General features: G+C 45.2%; 1 protein-coding gene across 3 annotated transcripts in view; it reads right to left on the bottom strand.

The window, feature by feature from the left end:
* The window catches only part of CYFIP2 (cytoplasmic FMR1 interacting protein 2), a 108,357-nt gene continuing 85,824 nt past the window's right edge, over positions 1 to 22,533 (bottom strand). For 2 of the 3 annotated variants that reach the window (XM_031449411.2, XM_064484490.1), the window contains exons 27-31: positions 12,531 to 12,603; positions 11,974 to 12,068; positions 6,655 to 6,893; positions 5,117 to 5,264; positions 1 to 2,904 (exon numbers count right to left, since the gene is read on the bottom strand). In XM_031449411.2, coding sequence (XP_031305271.1) covers positions 2,737 to 2,904; positions 5,117 to 5,264; positions 6,655 to 6,893; positions 11,974 to 12,068; positions 12,531 to 12,603 — 723 coding nt within the window. In that variant the 3' untranslated portion in view covers positions 1 to 2,736. Of the gene's footprint in view, positions 2,905 to 5,116; positions 5,265 to 6,654; positions 6,894 to 6,915; positions 9,106 to 11,973; positions 12,069 to 12,530; positions 12,604 to 22,533 lie in introns of those variants that run through there. The other variant, XM_064484491.1, reaches the window with a different exon arrangement.

Raw genomic sequence — 22,533 nt, 5'->3', positions numbered from 1 at the left:
TTTCACTGGTTTGGAAGCAGTTTTAATGGAGATGGAAATGTTCATCAACTTAACACAGGTACCCCAAAAATACAAAGCAAAATATCATCTTCAGCTGCATAGCAAATATGATTTAAGAATTTAACAACATTATCTGATCACAAGCGTAAATATAAGTCACCATAAATAAATGTAGATTCATTGTACAAAAATCTCCCACAACTCTTAATACAAATATGGTACATTTGACAGTTTCTGAAACATTTACTTTTAATTTTTTAAAACCTAAGATTTTTTTTTTCCTGGTTCTTAGATACACAAAAAATCAAAAGGGGGCAGTAACACCAGGAAGGAGAGAACGTTAAACCTGTTCGGTGTTCATAAATGCTGCTGGTGAGCCAGGGAAATGAAATGTCTCTCCTGAAGGCAAAGACCTCAATTTACTGGGATCAAATCTCTTGAGGATAATGGGATTCTACCCAGAGGGTCAAATTCAGGGTGGGAGGGGCGGGTGGTTGAAATAGCAATCTCATCAAATGGATGATCCAAATCTCCATAAAGCAGTGGTCAAGGGTTTGGAACGATCTCCAGGACCTAACAGCCAGTCATCTATCTGAAAGCATGAGCCAGCAACCGTCCCCAGACAGGACTGAAGGCTCCGGAGCTCAGAAATGTCCTGTGGGCTTTGACCGTGGGTTTTATTGTGTAGTTCTCCCGCGTGGTGTAACACCTCGCTTTTGCCTCTGGGACTCATCTATGATCATCAAGAGGGAAAAATGAGAAATCAGAACAGGACGTGGCAGCTCCAGACAGGAGGGCCCAACAGCTTCCACCCTGACCCACTTTCCTGCCCTACAGGTGTCTCTTCCTGGCTCAGAGGGAGCTCAAAGCCCAAGGTGAGCAGTGCCGGGGGCACTCTGCAGCATGGTCCTCAGACTTCCACGGGCAGCACAACAATTCAGCTTGTGGGAAGTGCAGATTTCTCAATCCTGCTCCCAAAGTTGCAGAATTAGTGGGTTTCCGGTGGGGCCCAGGAACCTGCATCACAGGTAACAACCTCAGGAGGCCCTGATGGAGGTGGCCTTTGGACCACACTTGGCGAGCCCCACCTCTCCCCTCTCTGGAGAGCGTGAGTGTATCACACAAACCTCTTGCTACAGACACGTCTTTGCTCTTGCCATACGGTTGAAATGGGCCATCTGGTTAACGGTAATCATTCCCATTCTTCTGCCCTGAGGGAGAGGATTGTTACCGTTCTATTTTCTCTCTTTTCCTTCCTGGGCTGAGGGAGAAATCAAATGTCTCACTTTATACGTTCTTACAAGCTCAGGGTCACAGATGCCCTTTGATGGTGAGACTCTGCAATGAGACACTCACTTCCCAAAGGCTTCCATCCTTCTACACAGTCTCCCCATTTCTTGGGGGGAGATTCTGCAAGGAATTTTGGTTCAGTCTGAGAAATGGAAGTAGACACGTCCCTGTGACATATGTCCCACCCCTCAAAATCTAAGTTAAGGAACACTGAGTTGAGAGTAAAAGATAAAATGTCTCCAGAATCTTTCAGCTTCTTGGACACTGGAAGTCCTGTTCACTAAACCAGGACTCCTCTTAGAGGCGTATTTTGGAATTAAAAGCACACTGACAAGTATTATTTATACTCCTTACCTCCCTGACCCCAAGATGTTTCTGGCTTCTGTTAAAATAACTCCTTAATGTAGTCTTTCTTGTGACGGTCTTCCTTGATGAGAGAGTCTGTGCCGAGAAGTAGCCCCTAATTTGGCTGCTGGCTAATGCTGCGGGCAGTGCATGCCTGGCCTGTTCAAAGCTGGAGCCCCAGTGACTCAGTGCTAAGTACTTGCTCAGTGAACAGAGGACCCAGTCTCCACCAAGCTGATGAGATGGCCTGAGAGCCTTCTGTTTAGGCCTGTGGAATTCCTGGCTGGGTTCATAACTACTGCTTCCACCCAGAGGGCCTAACCATGCTCCTAATTCAATTCCACACTAATTAGTGGGATCCAGCTGTGAATGCATTTCTGAATGCTTTCTAGGAATATCCTGAGAGGGGAGTTAGGACACGGTTTGGGGAGCCCATGGAAGACCAGAGGCAACCCCACGACCCCATCTACCACGGTGCTGATACCGGGTCCTCACCTCCCGTTCACCACGGCTCTCAGTGCCTGGTCCAGGAGTACTCTCGGTGGTGGACTCCCTGGCGTCCAGAGCAGGAGAAGATGCCATCTGGGGAAGTTGGGGGAGGGAGCCAGAGGAGGTGAAGACGCTAGTAAGGGGGGCATGCCCGTCAGGCCAGGCTGACGTCCCGGGGCATGGCCACACTCTGCTCTCCACCTCTAAGGCTTCAGTCCTGGGGTTGCGCCCGGGCACTGGGTAGGAGGTCGCCATTTAGGAAGGAGGTCTTGGGAAGCAGCCACAGATGTGGGGAACCACGAGATTAAGGGTGAAACTAGGACTTTAAACACCGTTGGGGGGAAAAAAGAAAAAAAAAGCACATATTGCCCTGTTTCTTTCTTTCTTTTTTTTTTTTTTTCATGTACACTATGGAGGAACCACCATGGAGATGTGATGGGAGAGCATGCAGGCCCAGCCCTCGGGAGGTGCAGATGTGTCTGGGGAGGCTCTCATTTGCTTCTGGGTCCATCCCACGTGCTGTCCAGCCAGACCCTGTCACAGGCTGGCCATGGCTTTCTCTCTCCTGCTTCTCCTCCTCCTCCAGGACGAGGGGTTTGCAGGACTTCCCGCCTAGCAGGTGGTGGCCAGTGACTGGTGGATGGGCGGCTGGAAGCAGCGCACATGCTCCACGGTGGAACTGTCCGTCTCCACGGACTTCATGTACTTGTTCAAGATGGCAAAAACCTCATTGTTCAGGATCTGGTACTTCCTGATCCTGTCTGCCATCTTCTTCAGGGGCTGCAGAAGGACAGGGGCACGTGGGTTAGGGGTGGGAGGAGGGGACAGAGAAATCAACAGTAAGGGAAGAATTCAGCTGAGGGTGGGATCCAGGGTCCTGATGCGTCAATGATTGTGTCATTTTCTTGTCAAGGCCTTCTATGGGTGCCCAGAGATTGGCAATGAAACGTGAATTTGATCATAAAACTCTGAGTTTCAGAACTTACCACAAAGCTGCAGTAATCAAAATAGTGTGGTTTAAGCGTGAAGACAAGACATATGGACCAATGGAATACTGGGTCCAGAAATATAAACCCTTTCCTTTTATGGTCAAATGATGTTTGACACGGGTGCCCACAACATTCCATGGAGAAAGGATGGTCTTTTCAACAAATGATGCTGGGAAAACTGGATATCCACATGCAAAGAATGAAGTTGGATTCTCACCTTATACCACACACAAAACATTAGCTCAAAACGGATTAAAAATCTAAACATAAGAGCACAAACTATAAAACTTTTAGAAGAAACAGAGGAAAAACTTTATGCCGTTGAGTTTGGCAATGACCTCTTGGATATGACACCAAAAGCACAAGTAATAAATAATAAATTGGACTACATCAAAATTTAAAACTTGTTTGCATCAGAGATTACTATCAACAGAGTGAAAAGGCAACGCCTGGAACAAAAGAAAACATTTTCAAATCAGGTATCTGATAAGGCATTAGTATTCAGAATGGGGAAACAACTGCAACTCAACAACGGCGAAAAGACCAAATAACCCAACTAAAAAGTGAGCAAAACAGTTGAACAGACATTTCTCCAAAGAAGACAAACGAACAGCCAAAAAGCACACGAGAAGATGCTAATATCACTAAATCGTTAAGGAAATGTGAATCAAAGCCACAATGAGACACCACTTCACATACATTCAGACGGCTATTTCCAAAAATATCCAGAAAGCAACATAGAACGGAGGAGACAGAGAAACTGAACTCTTGTGCCTTGCTGGTTGGAATGTAAAATGGTGCAGCCACTATGGAAAACAGTATGGCGGTCCTCAAAAATTAAAAATAGAATTACCGTACGATCCAGCAATGCCAATTTTAGGTAGATACCCAAAAGCAAAGAAAGCAGGGTCTTGAACAGTTATTTGTACACTCACGATCACAGCAGTATTGTTTACAACAGCCAAAGTGTGGGAGCAACTCAAGTGTCCATTGACAAACGAATGGATAAACACAACGTGGTGTATACATACAATGAAATATTATTAAGCCTTTAAAGGAATGCAATTCTGACACACACACATGGTGAGCCTTGAACACATTATGCTGAGTGAAGATTCCCTTATATGAAGTGCCCAGAGCAGTCAAATTTACCAAGACAGAAAGTGGAAGGGTGGTTACCAAAGGCTGGGGAGGGGGAAGGTAAAAGGGGGAGTTACTGTTTACTGGGCGCAGAGTTTCAGTTGGGGAGGATGAAAAGTCCTAGAGATGGTGGTGGTGAGTATATTTAATGCATTAAACACTTAAAAACAGTTAAACTCTATTGAAATGCACATTTAAAAATCATTAAAATAGCGAACTTCAATGTATGTATATTTACCACACTGGAAAAAAAAAATCTCTTGAGGAGGCTCCTGCCTCCTTTTCCTCTCGGCTGGTCCCGGAGACTCTCGCTTTGTTCCAGCCACACATCTTCATGCCTCTGTGCCTTCGCTCCAGCTGTTCCCTCTGTCTGGGGCACCCTCCCCATCCTACACCCCGCTTTCTGCCTGGCTGTCTGCTGCTGGTCATTCTGGACTTCACCCAAGCATCGCCTCGATGGGAAGCCCCCAAGACCCCTTGGCAGCCCCTCAGCCCGGTTATACGGCCCTTCCTGATGCTCCCATCGCAGCCCTGCGCGCCCCCATCCCCACGTCCGCGCAACTTTCGTGTTCAGTAGAAGTCTGGGCAGATGACAGACCAGCACCAGCAGAGTCTGACTGGCAGAAGGAAGGTGTGTTTCAGGTCGGGAGCCTGGCCCTGCCCAGCGGGGTGACCTGAGTCATCCCAGTGCGTTACGAGCAAGTGACTCATGGGTTCCTACGACAAGGTCGCAGCCGCTGAGTGTCTGAACCTCCCTGCCGTGTGGGGAGTTGGCCTCCACAAACAGCTCACCCTCGGCTGCAGACGAAAGCCTGCTTGTCGGGCCTGCCCCGTCTCCCAGGCCCCAGCCCCGAGCCGCTTACCACATTCTTAATGATTTCGTCCTTCCCGTCCTGCCTCTGCACTTTCAGCAGGTGATAACAGAAGTCGAACAGGTCGAAGCGACGCTGCTGACCCAGCAGGACGATGATGGAGCAGCCGGCCCAGTTCAAGCCGTCTCCAAAACACTGCCTGGGAGCGGGAGAGGAAGCAGCTGGAGTGAGAGGCAGGGGAGGAAGAGGGGAGGGCCCTCATCTTGGGCCAGCAGTACAGCTAGTGAGCCGGCCCGTCTCTGGACCAACTCTGTTAATCTGTAGAATGGGTACAAGGGAAGCTGTCAGTGTGGATTCGTTTCTTCCAGGGACTGTGGTTAAGCCCTTTTAAGCACAAAGAGCTGTCAGTGTGTCAGCCCACTAGGGTATGAAAAATCAGTTTTGAAGATGACAACTTTGCAAGAAAAAATATCCAACCAGCCTTTGGAGACTTATCTGGCCATGAGAATTCTGATGAGAATCTGCCTTGGCTCTGGAAAGGAACCAGAGGGCCACCTGAGAGGGTAAGGGCACTTCAGCAAATGGGTAACGCTCAGCCTGCACGCCCCTAATCTCAACAGCAATCTGGGTGATTTAGGAGGCCGTGGGGCATCTCTCACTGGCTTTCCTGTCCCCAGGAGCTGCAGCCCACTGGGAACGTTTCCCTGCTCCCCCATTTCTGAGGCTGAAAGTACAGCTGCTCTGGAAACAGCCTTTCCATCCCACTCCCCACACCACTTCCTCAGGGATGCCTCTCTGGCCCCGACGTGCATTTCCTCTGGAGCTCTTGGCTCCTGGAGGGCAGGTCTTGTCTGCCCCCTGCACTACTGTTTTTGCTGTGTAGCTGGGTGAGTGATGGGAGAAGGGGGTCCCGCCTCTGTGTTCTCTGAGGACAGGACTGGGTTCCTCTCAAGGGCCCCCAGAGGCCTCACAAGCAAGGTAGGGCCTGGCTTCTGCCAGGGAATCCTTTCTTTTATCTAGATCCCCCGGACTTCTATCGGGGTGAGTGGGCAATGAGGCTTTAGTGCCAAACTCTCACCAGGGCTCCCTCCTGCCCCCTCCATCAGCCCAGCGTCCAGTCTCGAGAAGATAGGTCCTGGGAGAGGTCTGAGGTCCTGATGTGCACGCTCTCACACACCACCTGGAGCCTTTCCTGGGAGGTCCCCTTCTCCGCTCTAAGAGCTGAATCCCAGGCAATGTTCAAGCTCAGCTCTAGCCTGAGTTGAATTCCTACACTCCACTCATCTCCCTTCTGGGGCATCTCTCATCCTTCCTGCCCTCACTGCCAAGCAGCCCCATGCATTGCACCTTTTGTCTGTGTTCTTGTCTCCTCTCGGCCCACAAGCCCTATGGAGCCAGGAATCGTCTACTTTTGCTGGGCATGGGTGTTCGTCCGGCACCCAGCACCTAGACGGACACGCATGTGCTCAGTACATCTTCACTGGACAACCCCAACCCCGCCCTCCCTTTTGGCTGAGCTCTGGCGGCCTGGTGGCTCCTGGGGGGATGAGCAGGTTAGGGGGCGGCCCCGCCTTCCCGGGGGCACGCACTCAGCCGTGAACTCGTTGGTCCCCACGGGGATGCAGTACACGAACTGCATGGCGCTCCAAAGCCGGTGGAACTCCACGCACTCGTCCACATGCATGACGCCGTTGGTGGGCGGTGGGCCCCGCCAGATGGGGTCCTGTAGGTAGCTCCTGATGCGGGTCAGGATGACCTCGAACATGGACAGGCCGCAGCACAGCCGCTCCTTGGTCAGCAGGTCGCCCTCCCGAGCGATGGCAATTTGCTGGGAACGGGAAGGTACATAAACCTCTAGTCTCACCTGAGATCCCATCCTCCACCTCTCACCCGAGATCTCCAAACCCTGGCGCCAGCTACCTCTGGAATTCATTCACCGGAACTGATATCTTGTCCAGAGGTGGGCACTGATTTTATAAACCTGAGTGCCATCACAGGGAAGTCTTGTGGTAAGTAAAATCTAGGCGCCGTCGATAGAGGAATAGTTTAAAAAAAAAAAAAATTGAATCTACCCATATAATGACATGCTAGGTAGCCTTTGAAAAGACTGAGATGATTCTATAGCTAGTATTACTACTACTACTACTGTACTATTACTACTACCAGTGCACACGCAGTGTGTGTGTAACACACCAGGCCCTGTTCTGTGCATCTGATTAAGTACTGACTTCATTTATTCCTCACACAAACCCTATGAAGTAGGCGTCATCATTATCCCTATTTTACAGATGAAGAAACTGAGGTTCAGACAGGCAGCCAGTAAGGGGAAAGCTAGGATTTGAACACTGGTGGTCTAGTTCTGTGGGTTAAATTGGTATGTGAATAGAGCACGTTGCAGAAAAGGACATATACTACAATCCTATTAAAAGACATCAACAGCATACAATCCCACAGACAGACACAAAACTATACATGGGGTGGGTGAGAGTGTAAAACATTTAGGAGGATTAACGTCAGTTGTGGGAACAGATGGGCTTGAAGAAGCAGCTGGGATTTTCACTTTTTACTATAAATGCGTCTGTACAGTTGAATGTGCTACAATGAGCATATGTTACTCCTAAAAATTTGCCAGTGATTTTACAGAATTATTTCCTCCAATTAGAAGTCCTCAAAAAGATACCAGCACCCCAATGTTCTTAGCAGCAGTATTTACAATAGCCAAGACATGGAAACAGCCTAAATGTCCATCAACAGATGACTGGATAAAGAAGATGTGTTATATTTATACAATGGAATACTATTCAGCCATAAAAATGACAACATAATGCCATTTGCAGCAACATGGATGTCCCTGGAGAATGTTATTATAAGTGAAATAAGCCAGAAAGAAAGAAAAATACCATATGGTATCACTCATATGTGGAACCTAAAAAAAAAAGATGACAAATGAACTTGAATATAAAACAGAAACAGACTCATAGACATAGAATACTAACTTGTGGTTGCCAGGGGGGAAGGGGGTGGAAAGGGACAAACTGGGAGTTCGAAATCTGTAGATGCTGACAGGTATATGTGGAATAGACAGACAAGATTATACTGTATAGCACAGGGAAATATATACAAGATCTTGTGGTAGCTCATGGTGAAAAAGAATGTGAAAATGAATATATGTATGTTCATGTATGACTGAAAAATTGTGCTCTACACCAGAAATTGACACAACATTGTAAACTGACTATAACTCAAAAAAAAAAAAAAAGTCCTCTCACCATGGTTAACAATCTCTATTAATCATTTAAACCGGCCTCTCATCTGGCTTCTGGTTACTGCATCTCTAATAAGCAGCTGGCTAGACTTGCACAATACCGACCGCTTTATGAGTGAAAATACCTAGGGGCAGAGGTCTCAAAAGCCATGTGCAAAGTTAGATATCAAAATCCAAGGTCAAAGTAAGTTCTCCAAATCTAGGGACAGAGCTAAAGAGTGCTGGCTTCTGAGACCGAGAGGCCCACAGGGCACCCGTGGGGTCAGCTCCCCAGAGAGCTCACTGTACAGTGTGGCTGGGAGTGGGGGGCGCGTTGCCTGACTCTTCCATGTACGCACCCACCCTACTGCCCCCAGAAACAGGGCTGCCTCCACTGAATTAATCCACGCTGGGAACTAAGTCAGGAAACACCAATACTGGAGCCTGATAGGTCCAGAGGGGTGGTGTCATGACAACCATAAATGGATCAGCAGTCTAGGACGAAAAATATGAATTGGGGAAGAAGAGTTTGATGTGTGCTTTGGACAGGGAACCCTGATTCTGGAGACTCAACTTGATTCTGGTGGCAGAGAAAGATGGCTCCAGAGCAGAGAAGCTGCCACAGTTAGCTAGAAATTACCTCTGACCCAGTGCCTGATTCTGCTCTCACCAGGCACTGTTCTGTGGTGGTGTCTGGACCCCGACAGGGCTCTCCACTGCAGAAGGCGTGCCTGGTCCAGCAAAGACGCTCAGTAAATAAAGAACCCACGTTTCTTCTTGGGCCATGAATGTTCTCCTTCATAAACCAATATAGATAGAGAGTTCTGGTTTACTGGTTAATCTCCTGTGCATTTAGTCTGAATCAGCCCACAGAGCATGACAATCGTGGGAGGATCTAAAGAGTTAGCAAGCGGGTTTAAAAATCTGCAGTCAGACTCTGAACTCCAGTGACCCCCAAACTACAGCCAACGAAAGGCCCCCGACTGAAATGGTTAGGGGTTTTTGACCCTCTCCTGGAAAAGTGTTTACCTTTATGAGTTTTCCAACAAACTATAAAAGTAAAATTTGGAAAAAAAAATTGTAAAAATGTTATAAGAAAATAAAAATCTCCTATAAATTCCATTACCCAGAAGTGAGCTTTCTTAAAACACTGGTGCATGATTTGTTTGTGCTTATGTATGTGAGTGTGTGTTTGTAACTATTTTAACAAAATTCAGATCATACTATCTATATTGTCTTTTTCTCTTAAGATACTAATACTACTAAAAAAACCACTTCCTTCAGTATCTTCAGTAACATGGTATTTTAATGGCTATGAAAATGCCGGTTGATATGATGTTATTCTTTTAATCCTCTACTTTTGTTGGTTATTTTATATTGTTCACAAGTTTTCATCATTATAGACAATTCTTAAGCAATTATCTTACATATTACACGTTCTGAGTTCATCTCTGGTTATTTTCTTAGGATAAAATCCTAGAAATAGAACTATTCACTCAAAGGGTATAAATAGTTTTAAAAGGCTTTTGCTACATACAGTGGCAGACTAAGTCCCAGGAAAGCTTCAGCCACTGCATACCCATCTTTTATGCTCTTTTTCATTTCATGAATCACTGGCAGAACACTTTTTATGTTTGTTTTATGTGTGTTGGCATTTATATTTTTTATATTGTGAGTTTTCTTCTGTGTCCCTTTTTCTTTCGATACGACTTTCTTTTTGCTCTGAAAAAGTGCATCAAAGATCATTGCATATATCCCCACTCTGTGGCATGGTGCTATATACACATGGTGTGTGTTTAACATACATTTAATCCATTCCTTTCCTAGTCCACTCAGTGGGGGATTTTTTTTTTCTCCTGTCTCTTTCTGTCATTCTTTTCTGAGTTAACCAGGGTATAGAAAAAGCATCTGTGAAACCATGTGGACAGAGATTTCTGCAGGGAGTACTTTGATTATATTTAGCATACTTTGGAGAAGAATGGTATCTCCACACTCATTCTTCATATAATCTTTGCTTTTTTGAATTTTTAAAACTTATTTGTGTATCATTAACAATCATGAAAGGCAGCTCAGCCAAGGAAGCAAAACAGCTATTTGCCCATTTTATAGATGGGAAAACAAAGGCCGGAGCATTTAATACCTAGCACTAGATTATGTAATCACTAAGGGTAAAGCTGGGAAAAGGAGCCCTGTGAATCCCCGACAGAATGTTCTCTCCATGAAAGCACTGGGCAACAAATCAGGTCACCCCAATTTGTCCCAGAAACAATGCCAGCAGTGCAATACAGTTAAACCCACCCAACTTTCAGTATGCAGCAGAATTTCCCTGTCACTGACCTAGATGTTACGTGAGTTCCCTAAACCCCAGCTAGCTTGGAAGTCAACAACTTGATAATTTTTCTTTGTTCTACAGGAGGACTGAGTTTCGGACTATTCCTCGAGGGCTGGGAGACTTACAAACCTGGCATTTCCTTTCCGGCAGAACGCCTAGGCTTTCGTTTGTTAAATATCAACATCTCACAAATTGAGATTTCTGTCAGTCCCAAGAAGATGGTGTTCACCAGAACAGGGAAGGAATTCACAGACTCCTAAGTGGAAACACATGCCAAACCCTGGGTGCTAGAGGCCAGATTCTTGTAGGATGACACCAACAGCGAAGCAGACACATTTATATGTTGCTGGCTTGGGGGATTTCTCCCTAAAAAGGCAATCTTTAGAGGACTTTCTGTGTTCAGCCCCCGAAGGCCAAAACAGAAACTGTGCATATTCCGCAGCACCCAAATTCTCTCTGCGGTGACTGAAGAACCCAAACGCCGCTAAACGCTTAGTCATTGGTCTCAGTAGGAGGTGGGTGGCCCGCAGGGGGTCCGGCAGGGGCTGCTCACCAGCCTGACTGCCCGGGCAGCCGGGGCTCTGCAGCGCGCCCCAGCACCGGCCGTGGTTTCTGAGAGAGGAGGCTGCCTTCTGCCCTCTGCAGAGGACAACAATCTCTTTGACTCATAAGCTTCTGAGCTAACAGGAGAGAGGGCCTTAGGGAGGCAAGCCCAAGAGAGGATTCGGAATCCTAAACCTTTTAAACAGTCAGCTCTGGCGAACAAAACAAGCCACCCCGGCTGGTGTCACTACTGTGCCCTGTTTCTCTTCTTCCTGAATTACTCCCCTGACCACACCACCCCCAAATGTGCCGTTTGCTTGAATCAACTCGAAGGGAGACAGCACATGCTTTTTTTCTATTGAGTCAGCCCTCTACTGATCGACATTTAGGTTGTTTCCAGTTTTTGCTTTAACAAACAAGGCTATGGCAAACATCTTGTATTCCTGTAAATATTTTTTTTAGCAAAGATACCCACAGGTGAACTGCTGGCTCACAGGATGTGTGGTTTTAACTCAGAGAGATAACTTAGCAGAATTCTTGACACCTAACAGGAGATAATAGAGACTTGCCGCCTTCCTTCTTCCTTGGCAGGACAGATGATACAGAGTGCAGGCCTGAGAGTCAGCAAACCTCATTCCAGACACGCCTCTACTACTAACAGGCTGCGCGGTATTAGAATTTCCCCTTCTGAGCCTCAGTTACCCCATATGTAAAATGAAGGGGTTGGATCAAATGCTCTCCCTCTAAAGCTCCTTTTGGTTCTCTGGGTCCATGAGAGTGGGACTGTACCTGAGGGGTCCCCAGCCGCTCTATCAGAGGGACCAGGTGAAGCGGGGCGTACTTGGCTTCCAGGCGTTTCATTCGGACCTCCAGCCGCTCCCCCTCTGCACAAAGAGCAGTAGGCAGAAAATGAGATTCAGGGCACATGGGGGAAACGGAGAAGGAAGAGCTCTCAGAGGACCTGCTGGATTACTTATATTCCAGCACTTGGATGGAGCATGGAGAACGGTTCTCCTTCTGGCAAGTGTGATCAGGACTCACTACAAGGAAAAATGTTTTATTATCTTTGTCCAACAATGGAATCACCTACCTCATGGGGTGGTGAGTTTCCCATCACTTGAAGGATTTAGACCAAACTACACAGCAACATAATAGGGATGATCTAGAAGGACCAAGGAAACAAGCCTGGAGCATCATTTCCAACACTACCATTCGATGACTATTCAACAGCTGCCTAAAGCTGTAACCAGCTCTCTTTCTGACTGCAGATCTGAGTTTATTGGGGTTAAGTGAGCATGAGGTTCAAATTCAAGCTGGCTCTTCAGCAGCTGCCAGTGGTTTCTTACCTTTGATGTAGACTCTAGGCAAGATGTTCTGGAAGGGTGCAGCGTGGAGCAAATCACAGACTTCCTCCTGAGACTGCAAACAGAGAGCGAGGGAAAGAAAGAAAAAATCATTTTATTTTCAACAAGGATTTTCATTACAAAAAACTTGAGCACTGCAGTCAGCCAGACCTAGGTTCAAATCCTGGCTCTCTGACTTACTAGCTGTGGGATCTTAAGCAAATTGCATAACCCCTCTGAGTCTATTTATTTTTCTGCAAAATGGGGATAAGAACAGTTCCTATTTTCCTGGGTTGCTCTGAGCATTAAGTGAGAGAATATACGGCTTCATAGCATGGTTCCTGCATATAATGAGTGTGCAACACATTTCATTAACATTTTATAAGGAATTTGTTGAAGAATTCAAAGTGGCAGTGGGATCACATAGAGATGATGGACCCACACCATGTCTGGTTGGTTGTGAGGCCTATGGGCTCAAAGCTGTGGCTGGGCCAGTCTCCCAATCCACTGATGTGGGATGATTTGGTGTCAAAACCTGTGTCTGGTTGGCTTTCTCCACACCAGACTTCAACTAGTGGGAGAAGGGGAACTAGATCCCAGACAGATAGGTTCTGATGGGGACTTGTCACGCATAAAAGTAAGCTTAGCAGCAAACATACACTAACTACAAAGGCTGGAGGAGAAAGGCTGGGGGAGGACAGTCTTGGAAGATACGGTCTGATGGGCTTCCCGTCCCAGGACCAGCTTATGATCATTGGATTTCAGAGCAAAGGGTGGGGAGGGGGACCTAGATGAGCCACTCTCCTCGGGGCTCGGTTTTTCTTCTTTAAACTATGGGGATTCAGATGAGATAAGATACAGGCTTCATTCAACTCCAACACTCTTGGAGTCTAAGCACCTAAGAAAATCAGGACTGTGCGTGCCGCTGGCTTTCTTTACCAGGCAGGGGTGGAACATGGCTGTGGAAATCTGGCAGGCCAGCTGCTCAAGAAAGAAACCTCCAAAGTCCCTTCAGTCCTTGAAGTGAGGATAACAGAGGGAGGACAAGTGAACTCTGCAGAGGGACCTGCCTGATCTAAATAAGTGTAATTCTCAGTTTCTCAACCGAAGGGAAAATTTCCCCACTTTCTTAATTAATCGGTTTCTCCCCAAACCAGTGAATCAAGTAACCTGGTCGTCATTGCTATGTCTAAGCTTAGATCCTTCGATTCATCATATAATCTGAAAAATTGGCTATTGATTATTCAGGCTATACTTAAGTTCATTAATATAGTGAATTATACTGAGTGGTTTTTGAATGATGAACCAGCCTTGCATTCCTGGGATAAGCGTCACTTGGCTGTGATGCATTATCCGTTTTATGTATTGTTGGGTTTTATGTGCTGGTGTTCTGGTGAGGATTTTTACTCTATATTCATTAGGGACATTGATTTGCAGTTTTCTTTTCAAATATCTTTGGTGTTGGCATTAGGGTAATGATGACTTTGTAAGGTAAATTGGGAAAAGTTCTCCCTCATTTCTGTTTTCTGGAAGAGATTGTGCAGAATTCGTGTTATTTCTTCCTTAAATGTTTGGTAGAATTCATAAGTGAAACCATCTGCATCTTGAATTTTCTTTGTTGGAAGTTTTTTTGGTTTTTTTCCTAAATAAGTACACAATTTCTTTAGCAGATAGAGGACTATTCAGGTTATTGATTTATTTTCTTGAGTGAGTTTTGGGGGTTTTCATGTCTCAAGGATCTGATTCCTTTCATCTAAGTTTAATTTTGGGGGCACAGAGTTGTTTGTAGTATGCCTTTATTACCTTTTTGATGTCTGTGAGATCTATAGCAATTTCCCCATTTTTTTCCTGATATTGGTCATTTGTGTCTTCTTTTTTTTTCCTTGGTCAGTCTGGCTTGAGGTTTATCAATTTTATTATTATTTTTTTTCTTTGAAGAATCAGCCTTTAGTTTCACTGATATTTCCCTATAGGTTTTCTGCTTTCTTGATTACAGATTTCTGTTCTTATCTTTATTATGTCCATCCTTTTGCTTGCTTTGGGTTTAATTTGCTTTTCTTTCTCCAGTTTCTTTTGGTGGAAGCCCAGATTAGTGACTGAACACCTTACTCTTTTTGAACATAACATTCAGGCTATTCTTTGATATCTCCAGGAATCAAGAGCTCAGTACTCCTGGAGACAGCCCAACCCACTTCTGAACAACTCTAATGGTTAGAAAGTTTGATTTTGTATTAAGCCAAGGCTGCTGCCCGGTCGTTTCCATTCAGGATCCTTGTTCTGCTCTCTGGGGGCATCACTGAATGTGTTTTTCTAGCCACTATCTCCAAGCCATCATTCCCATTTCTCTCCTCGTTTCAGGTCTGAGCACCTTACAAGAGCTTTCTACCATTCCCTCTCTCTCTACTTCCCAGTCTTTACTTCCCTCCACAGCAAACAGAAATATCATGCCTAGCTACATCACACCTCAGCAATGGCCCCGGCAAAGGTTGCCGAGGGTTGCCCTGTTACCAGGTTCAATGGATACCATTCAGGCATATCACAGCATCACTAATGTATAAGGTACTGTCCTCCCTCAGCTACTATGACAGTGAGTTCTGCTGGTTTCCATCACTTTGGTTTCTCCTTTTTAGACTCTCCTGCAGGTCTGACTTCTAACCATCCTTTAAGTGTTGGTTTTCTCCAAGGTCCCACCTTGTTTCCTTTTTCTCCTCACTGTGTTCTACCTGGTTTGTCTCACCTACTCCCATGGCCACAAGCACTGCCTTTGATTCATCAACTCTGCATTCCCAGACAGAACTTCTCTTTCAAGCTCTAGATCTGGATATCCAACTCCTTGCTGGATATTCCCACCTGGATATTCCACAGCTCAGCATTTCTAAAGCTGACCTTCCACTCCCCTTCTCATCTGAGGATCCCTTCTCCCAGAATGGCATAATCATCTCCTCATCTGCCCAAGCCTAAAGCCTGGGACTCATTTCCTCTCTCTTCCTCACATCCCATGACCAGTACGTCATCATGTCTGATTCTCGCCACATTTCTCCACATTAACCACAACGCTATGAGCTCCTTCAGGGTAGGGAGGCTGCCTCTCATCTCCAGGGCCTAGGTCATAATAGTCTCTCAATAATTATTTATCCATGCATGAATACTTGTTACGCCATGTTTCTTAGATGAATAAATGAATTCATTTATTCACATGACTATCTTCCCAGTGAGAATACTATTACATCCATTCATTCATCCAACAAATATTTATCAAGTACCAGGCACCGTGCTTTGGATTTGCAGATGTGATGTTGAACAAGTCAGACTAGATTTTTGCACTCATGTAATTTACATTCTAGTTGGTATGGAGAGAGAAAAACAAATAAACAAATCAGAAAATTTCAGATAGTGATTAAGACACAATAGGGTACTAGGCTAGAGAGTGACTGGGAGTAGGGAAGGGATTGCTTGAGGGAGGGTAGTTAGGGAAAATCTTTTTGAGGGGGAGATATTTAACTAGAGAATGGAATAAAGTGAAGGAGCCAGCCGTGCAGCTATGAGGTAAGAAAACGCCAGTGCAAAGGCCCTGGGGCAGAGAGTAAACTGCAGTTCAGTGATGCAGGGAATCATAGTACAGTCCAAGGCCCTAATGGCTGGGAGGGATCGGATCATGTGAGGCTCACAGACATGGTATGAAGCCTGGATTTTATTTTAAACGCAATGAGGAATTACTGAAGTATTCCAAGCAGAGGATTGGTACACACAGCCCTACTGCCAAGTTTTCTTATCTTCTTGTTTTCTTTTCTTCCCAAAATTTCACTTGCTCCTAGACATGTCTTCCTACTAGGAAAGTTGCCCCTTGCATGAACTGTCAACTTTCTGCTTTGTTAATGTACATAAAATCGACCTTAGGAGCCACCTTAGGGGATGGAGGAAGGGGAAGGAGGCTCTCGGCCCTCTACAACAAGACCCGTGCTGCTGCCTCATTCACTTCACATGATGAGCTTCCACCTCAGACCTCCTTGGGGGAGACAGAGTGTTCCATTGACCCTCCTCTGAACTCTCCCTGCTCTCGAGTTTGCAAAGGACCAGAGGTTCTTTGGGGGGGGGAGGGGGCGCCTGTTGGAGCGCTGCCTGTGTGTTCTCTACCTTCTAATGCCATGTGTTAATGAAGATGAAGAGGCAAGGATGTGGTTTCCTCGTAGAGGTGGGAAGGCATTTGCCTGGAAGGTCCCTGAGGATGAGCTCCATGGCCATTTGCATGATGTGGTGGCCACATACTCAGCCACACCTTGAGTGGGAGGTGTTTGCTGGGCATTCATGAGCTGAGGCCACTGTGACAGATAACAATGTCCCATTCGGAGCACACAAAGGCCTCTGTCAGGGATGCGACCAGGCTTCGTTGTGGGCACTTATGCTAACACCTGACCCCCTCTTGTCTAATCTCTGTCTTAAAGGACCGCCCTTGGCCTTCCACGCTGCTAGGAACCCCTCCCGCCCCTGGCCTGTGAAGGCCACCAGGAGTGGGTTTCTTCCCCACTCTTCCCCCCAACCCCCCAGCTCTTTCTGCTCCAGACACAGCACCTTTTTGTTATTTGAATGCACCATCTGCATATTTACCACTGAATTTTGCCTTCTCTCTGTAATGTTCCCTAACCTGTCATTCCCCCATCCCCTTTGCTTAATCAATTTCCACTCTTCCTCGAATCTCCGCCATCTCCATTCAAGCATCATTTCTTCCAGGGAGACTTCCTTGACCCTTCAACACCTCCCTGCTCGTGCAGGGTTCCTTTGCTGTTTCCTCTTTGCCTTTTCATCATTTGAACTCACTCTCTATTACATATGCCTGCATGTGCCTATTCGATTAATATCTGTCTCCCCCTACTGGAATGTAACCATGAAGCCAGCGACATTGTTTATTTTTGATCATATTTCATGCCCAGGAGTAAGCACAGTGAGCATCTGGTATCTGCCAGGCACGAAGTATGTGGAATGGAAGTTGAATGTCTGTGACAGGTACGGGAACTGAGACCTAGGACAGAATCTCTCCTGTTTTGGGTTTTCTTATGTAGGCCGGGACGCTTCCCCTTATCACTAAGGGAGGTGTTTTCTCTACAACATTACTGATCACTCTATGAGCTATGGGATGTGTTCCTAAGCGATGCTCCATGAAGTGGGATTTTCAGGTGTTTTTTATCGTCTCTCTCTCTCTCCCCCTCCCTGTTTTTTTTCCTCCTACTTGTATGTATATACTAATTTTTTTTTACATTAAACATATATTACTTCAAAAAATTAATCTGAAAAAAATCTCTGCAAGTAACTAATTCTTCTTAACTTGAAACTAAGGGGACTTGGGGATTTTGGCGCTGGAATCAGAGAGAAGAAAAGAAAATCCTGGCATCACACTTGGTCCAGCAAGGAACAATATCTGCATAGGTTTGATCAGTAAATAATACTTGTTTTTGTTTTTTGTTTTAGGCTACACTTCAGGACAAATTACAAACGCAGAACAAAATACGTACGTTACCAAAAACACAGCTGGGATGATATAAAAGTAAAAGTGCAGCTGACAGGAGGTAGGACGTAAAGTGTCAGGAGAAGAGGTTAGGAATGTAAGTTTCCACAGCTTTTAAGGAAAAGAGTGAAGATACTAAACAAAAAGAAGCCAAATGTTACCAAAAGAAGCAACAGATCCGTAAGTATATCATCTCTGATGACAAGAGGAAACAGTAGAAGTAACACAAAATAGAGTCAAATGTTGAGAAGAAGAGACAAGAGAGATGTCAACGAGCTAAAATCTCCTCTTTCCAACCAGGGAGCCCATAACTACTGTATAAAGTTGCTAATTAGGAAACTGAGGCTAACTTCATATTATGAATCGACACGGAGAGAACAACTAGCAGAACTAGTGACAGAAATGATGAGGACAGGTTGCCTTGGGATCGGGGTGCAGGTGGGGAGAGGTGCAGCAGAGCCCAGAATGATGTTTTCCATCACAAGCTCATGTGCATTGCTTGATCTATCACGTGCAATTAAAAATAATTTAAATGAAACAAAATGAACAGGTTGGATGAAACAGTCTCTAAGGGTCCTTCCTTAGACTGTGTGCCAGGTTCTTTGTACCCGCTGTCTGCTTTATGCCCTGTGTGTGAGGACACTGAGACTCTTGGGCAGATGGAGTGTCTTCACCGGGTCCAAACAGCGATAAGGAAGCAGCAGGGCTGACACTGAGACCCAGGGCCATGTCACATTCACACCCATTGCTCTTCCATAGCAGCCCATGCGGCCAAAGCCTTGGGGAGCTTGAAATAGCCACCCGCCCCCACCATCATACATACACTATATGAAAAACGCACTATTAAAAACAGAAACAGGAGGAAATTACTTAAAAATCTCACTACCTGAGAAATATTTTAGCCTCACTCCTATCTGAGAGGATTGCATCCTTTGTTGCTTTATTTACTGGGTTTTGGTCGTAGCAACTAACATTCTTTAAACCTAAAAAAAAAAAAAAGTGACTTATCTATGCTGTTTGAAGAATGACAAGTCTTGCACCATTTTCTAGCTGAAAAAATGGAAATTACTGAAACCTGGTACCCAAACTCCAGAGGTTACCTCTACCCTGAATTTGTGTAAATAATTTCTTTGCAGGTAACTAATTTTTGAAGCTCTGCTGGTTTGATTCCAGGGTAAATAACTGGACCACTCATTGATCCCTATCAATTCCTTCTTTGGCAACCTCCCAAACCACAGTTCTCCACTCATACTTACTTATCCCACAAAGCCCCAGCCAGATGCACCTTCTACGAGTTTTCCAAGCCCCTTTAGTCTACAGTGAAAAACTTTTAAAAAACTGATCAGAGTCCTATTCATTCAGATCCCCCACCAAGCTGTCAGCAGGTTGAGCTGTCTAAGCCAGTTTCAGCCCAGGGCACCCCTGAAGGACAGTCAGAGCAGCGTTTCACAGCGCATGCAAACACTGATCCGTCCCCTCAGAGGGACCAGCCTTATTCAGGACCTGCCTTTTACCAGACATGAAAGGTCACAGAGAGGAACACAGACAACACGGGTATCATATTATCTAGAGACCAAACAGGGAGGTGCCAAATTCTCAGCACTGTCATTCTGACTAGGATATAGCCTGAGCAGACATTAAATTGTTCCTTCTTTGTTGGTTCATTCATTCATTCATTCACTCACTCACTTGCGCGCTCAGTGAATAGCAGTCATCTGTCACACACCTGTCTCTCTGCAAGGTGCTGGGGATACAGCAGTAAGTCAGGCAGACTGGTTGCACGGTCCTCACCAAGATGAGGAGGGAAACAGGCAAAATGGGCGGTTCTGGTAAAGGCTTTAACTACGGATTGCATGGGGGCTATGGGAATATGTATCGGGACAATCAATCCAGACTTCTGGAGTGGCCGCCTTCTAATTTGGACTGGCCAGCTTGCCCCGACCTGCCTTTCCGTGATCCTGAATGGAGACTTCCTGCTCACAGATCAAACAGCTGGGCAGCTTGAGAGTTGTGGCTGAGTCAGGCACTAGCAGATGCCTCTATAAATTAAAAAATGAGGTCAGAAGTACCTCTGGGGCATATGTTACTAAGAATAAATCTCACCAACCAGCAGAAGTAGCCAGAAAAAAAATAAACCCTAATAACTTTTCCTCCTCCTTATACATCATGACCTTGTCTGCTCAGTGACCCTTTTCCTTCTCAACTTCCTAGATTCCATGATGCAGTTTCTTTTACACCCCTCAAGTTTGTGTTATGAAAAATGTGAAACATACATAACATTTGAAAGAACCAATAATACACTTATACCCTTGATGTAGAGTCACAATGAGCATTTTGCCGTATCTGCTTAACTCTCCCTGATTTACTGAATCACCTGAAGGTAAGTTGAAGCCATTGCATTACTCAGCCTTAAACGCTTCAGCACACAACTCCTGAAAGCAAGGACATCTTCCTACGTAACCTCAGTATTATGACCGTCTACATTAAATAAATTCTTGGTCATCATATAATGTACTAAAATGTCCTCAGTTGTTCCTAAGATGTTTCTTTTATAACCTTTTTTTTTTTTTTCCCGAGGGGAACCAGGATCCAACCGTGATGTATTTTCTAAAGTGTGAGGACGAAGCAATTGCCCCACCCAGAAGTGCTTCAATGCTTCTCTCCTTTGCGAGCAGCCGAGTGCTCCTGCTTCTGCACAGGATCCTCTCTGGGAGGAGACAACTGCTATTTGGGAACTTCTACACTTACCAAGTGCCACACTAATGCTTACCACTCCTATTGCTTAGGACTAACGTATTACAGTTCTGAGAGAAGTAGTCATTATAATCAGTAGGAACCAAGAGCTACTGTGATGACTGGATAAAGAAGACATGGTATACACATACAATAGAATACTACACAACCCTAAAAAAGAATGAAATAATGCCATCTGCAGGAGCATGGATGGACTTAAAACAGATTATCATACTAAGTGAAGTAAGTCAGAAAGAGAAAGACAAATACCATATGGTGTCACTTATATGTGGAATCTAAAAAAATGACAAATATGAACTTATTCACAAAACAGAAAGACTCAAAGATGTAAAAAACAAACTTATGGTTACAGGAGTGAGGGCGGGAGAGGGATAAATTTGAAGTTTGGGATTTGCAGATACAAATTATTATATATAAAATAGATAAACAACAAGTTCCTACTGTATAGCACAGGGAACTATATTCAATAACTTGTAATAACCTAGAATGAAAAAGAAAAGGGAAAGGAATATATATATCTATATATATAGATATGAAATATATATATCTGAATCACTATGCTGTACACCAGAAACTACCACAACATTGTAAAGTGATTCAACTTCAATAAAAATAAGTAAATAGACAAAAGCAATAAAAATTATTCTGTATGATACTATAGTGATGGCTATATGTCATTATGCATTCGTCAAAACCCATAGAATATACAACACCAAGAGTGAACCCAATGTAAACCATGGACTTTGGTTGATAATAATGTGCCCATGTTGGTTCATCAACTGTACTGAATAAGCCACACTGATGAGGGAGGCTGAGGGTAGGGGAGTATACACGTGTGGGTGGGGAGGGCTATGTGCCAACTCTGTATTTTCTGCTCAATTCTGTTGTGAACCTGAAATTGTTCTAAAAGAATAGACTTAGGGAAAAAAAAAGCTAGTGTAAAACTGCCCTTTGTCAATAGAATAAAAGAGAAGAAGTTTTTGGAGTGAGGATGCAAAAATACTTTACTATAAGGAACCTACATAAAAACTCTTCAAGGGATGAGTATTTTATTTTTGGATTGCTTTCAGTCTTGAAACTTCCTGATGAACTACGAGGGTTCTCCACAGAAGAGCACAGAACCTCATGTTCCCAACTCACACACTGCATGAGGCTAACTGGGAACTTGGTTTCTCTCGGCTAACGGGTACCACACAGACTCAGAACACCTGATTACAAAAACAGGGTCGTGTGCCCCTACGCATTTCAGATTCACGTAGAACAGCATTAGGCGCTACCTCTAGGCTCTGCTTCTGGGTGAAAAACCACCTGCCAGTGTTAGCTGACTTCCTAAGAGGAATCATCAAACCATTCTCAACACAGTATTTTCTGAAATAACATTCTAAGTTTTGAGGCAACAAAAAGACAGGAACACTAACACGAATAAATTATGTTTTTGTCTTTGTTGAGTGCATGGGGAGAAATGAGCTGCAAAACCAGAGGTGGGGCACCCCCAGGAATCCCCACCCTCGCTTTCCGGTGGGAGGTGGGGAGGCAGGGGGACAGCCCCTGACCAGAGAGCACAGCGGTCTATACATTTCCTTACATGGACGCACACAGATGGTCAGGGTAACTGTTTCCTGCACACTGATGTTAAGCCCCAAGGATACACGGCCTGTGGGGCAGTCATCAACCTAGGCTTCCCATGTCCACCACACCCCTCCTTGGCACAGAAAGTACGAGCTGCAGCTTCCAGCCCCGCAGTGGGGACTC

This window comes from Camelus dromedarius, chromosome 3, assembly GCF_036321535.1.
Source record: "Camelus dromedarius isolate mCamDro1 chromosome 3, mCamDro1.pat, whole genome shotgun sequence".
NCBI lineage: Eukaryota > Metazoa > Chordata > Mammalia > Artiodactyla > Camelidae > Camelus > Camelus dromedarius.
This window is presented reverse-complemented; position numbering and strand designations above follow the sequence as displayed.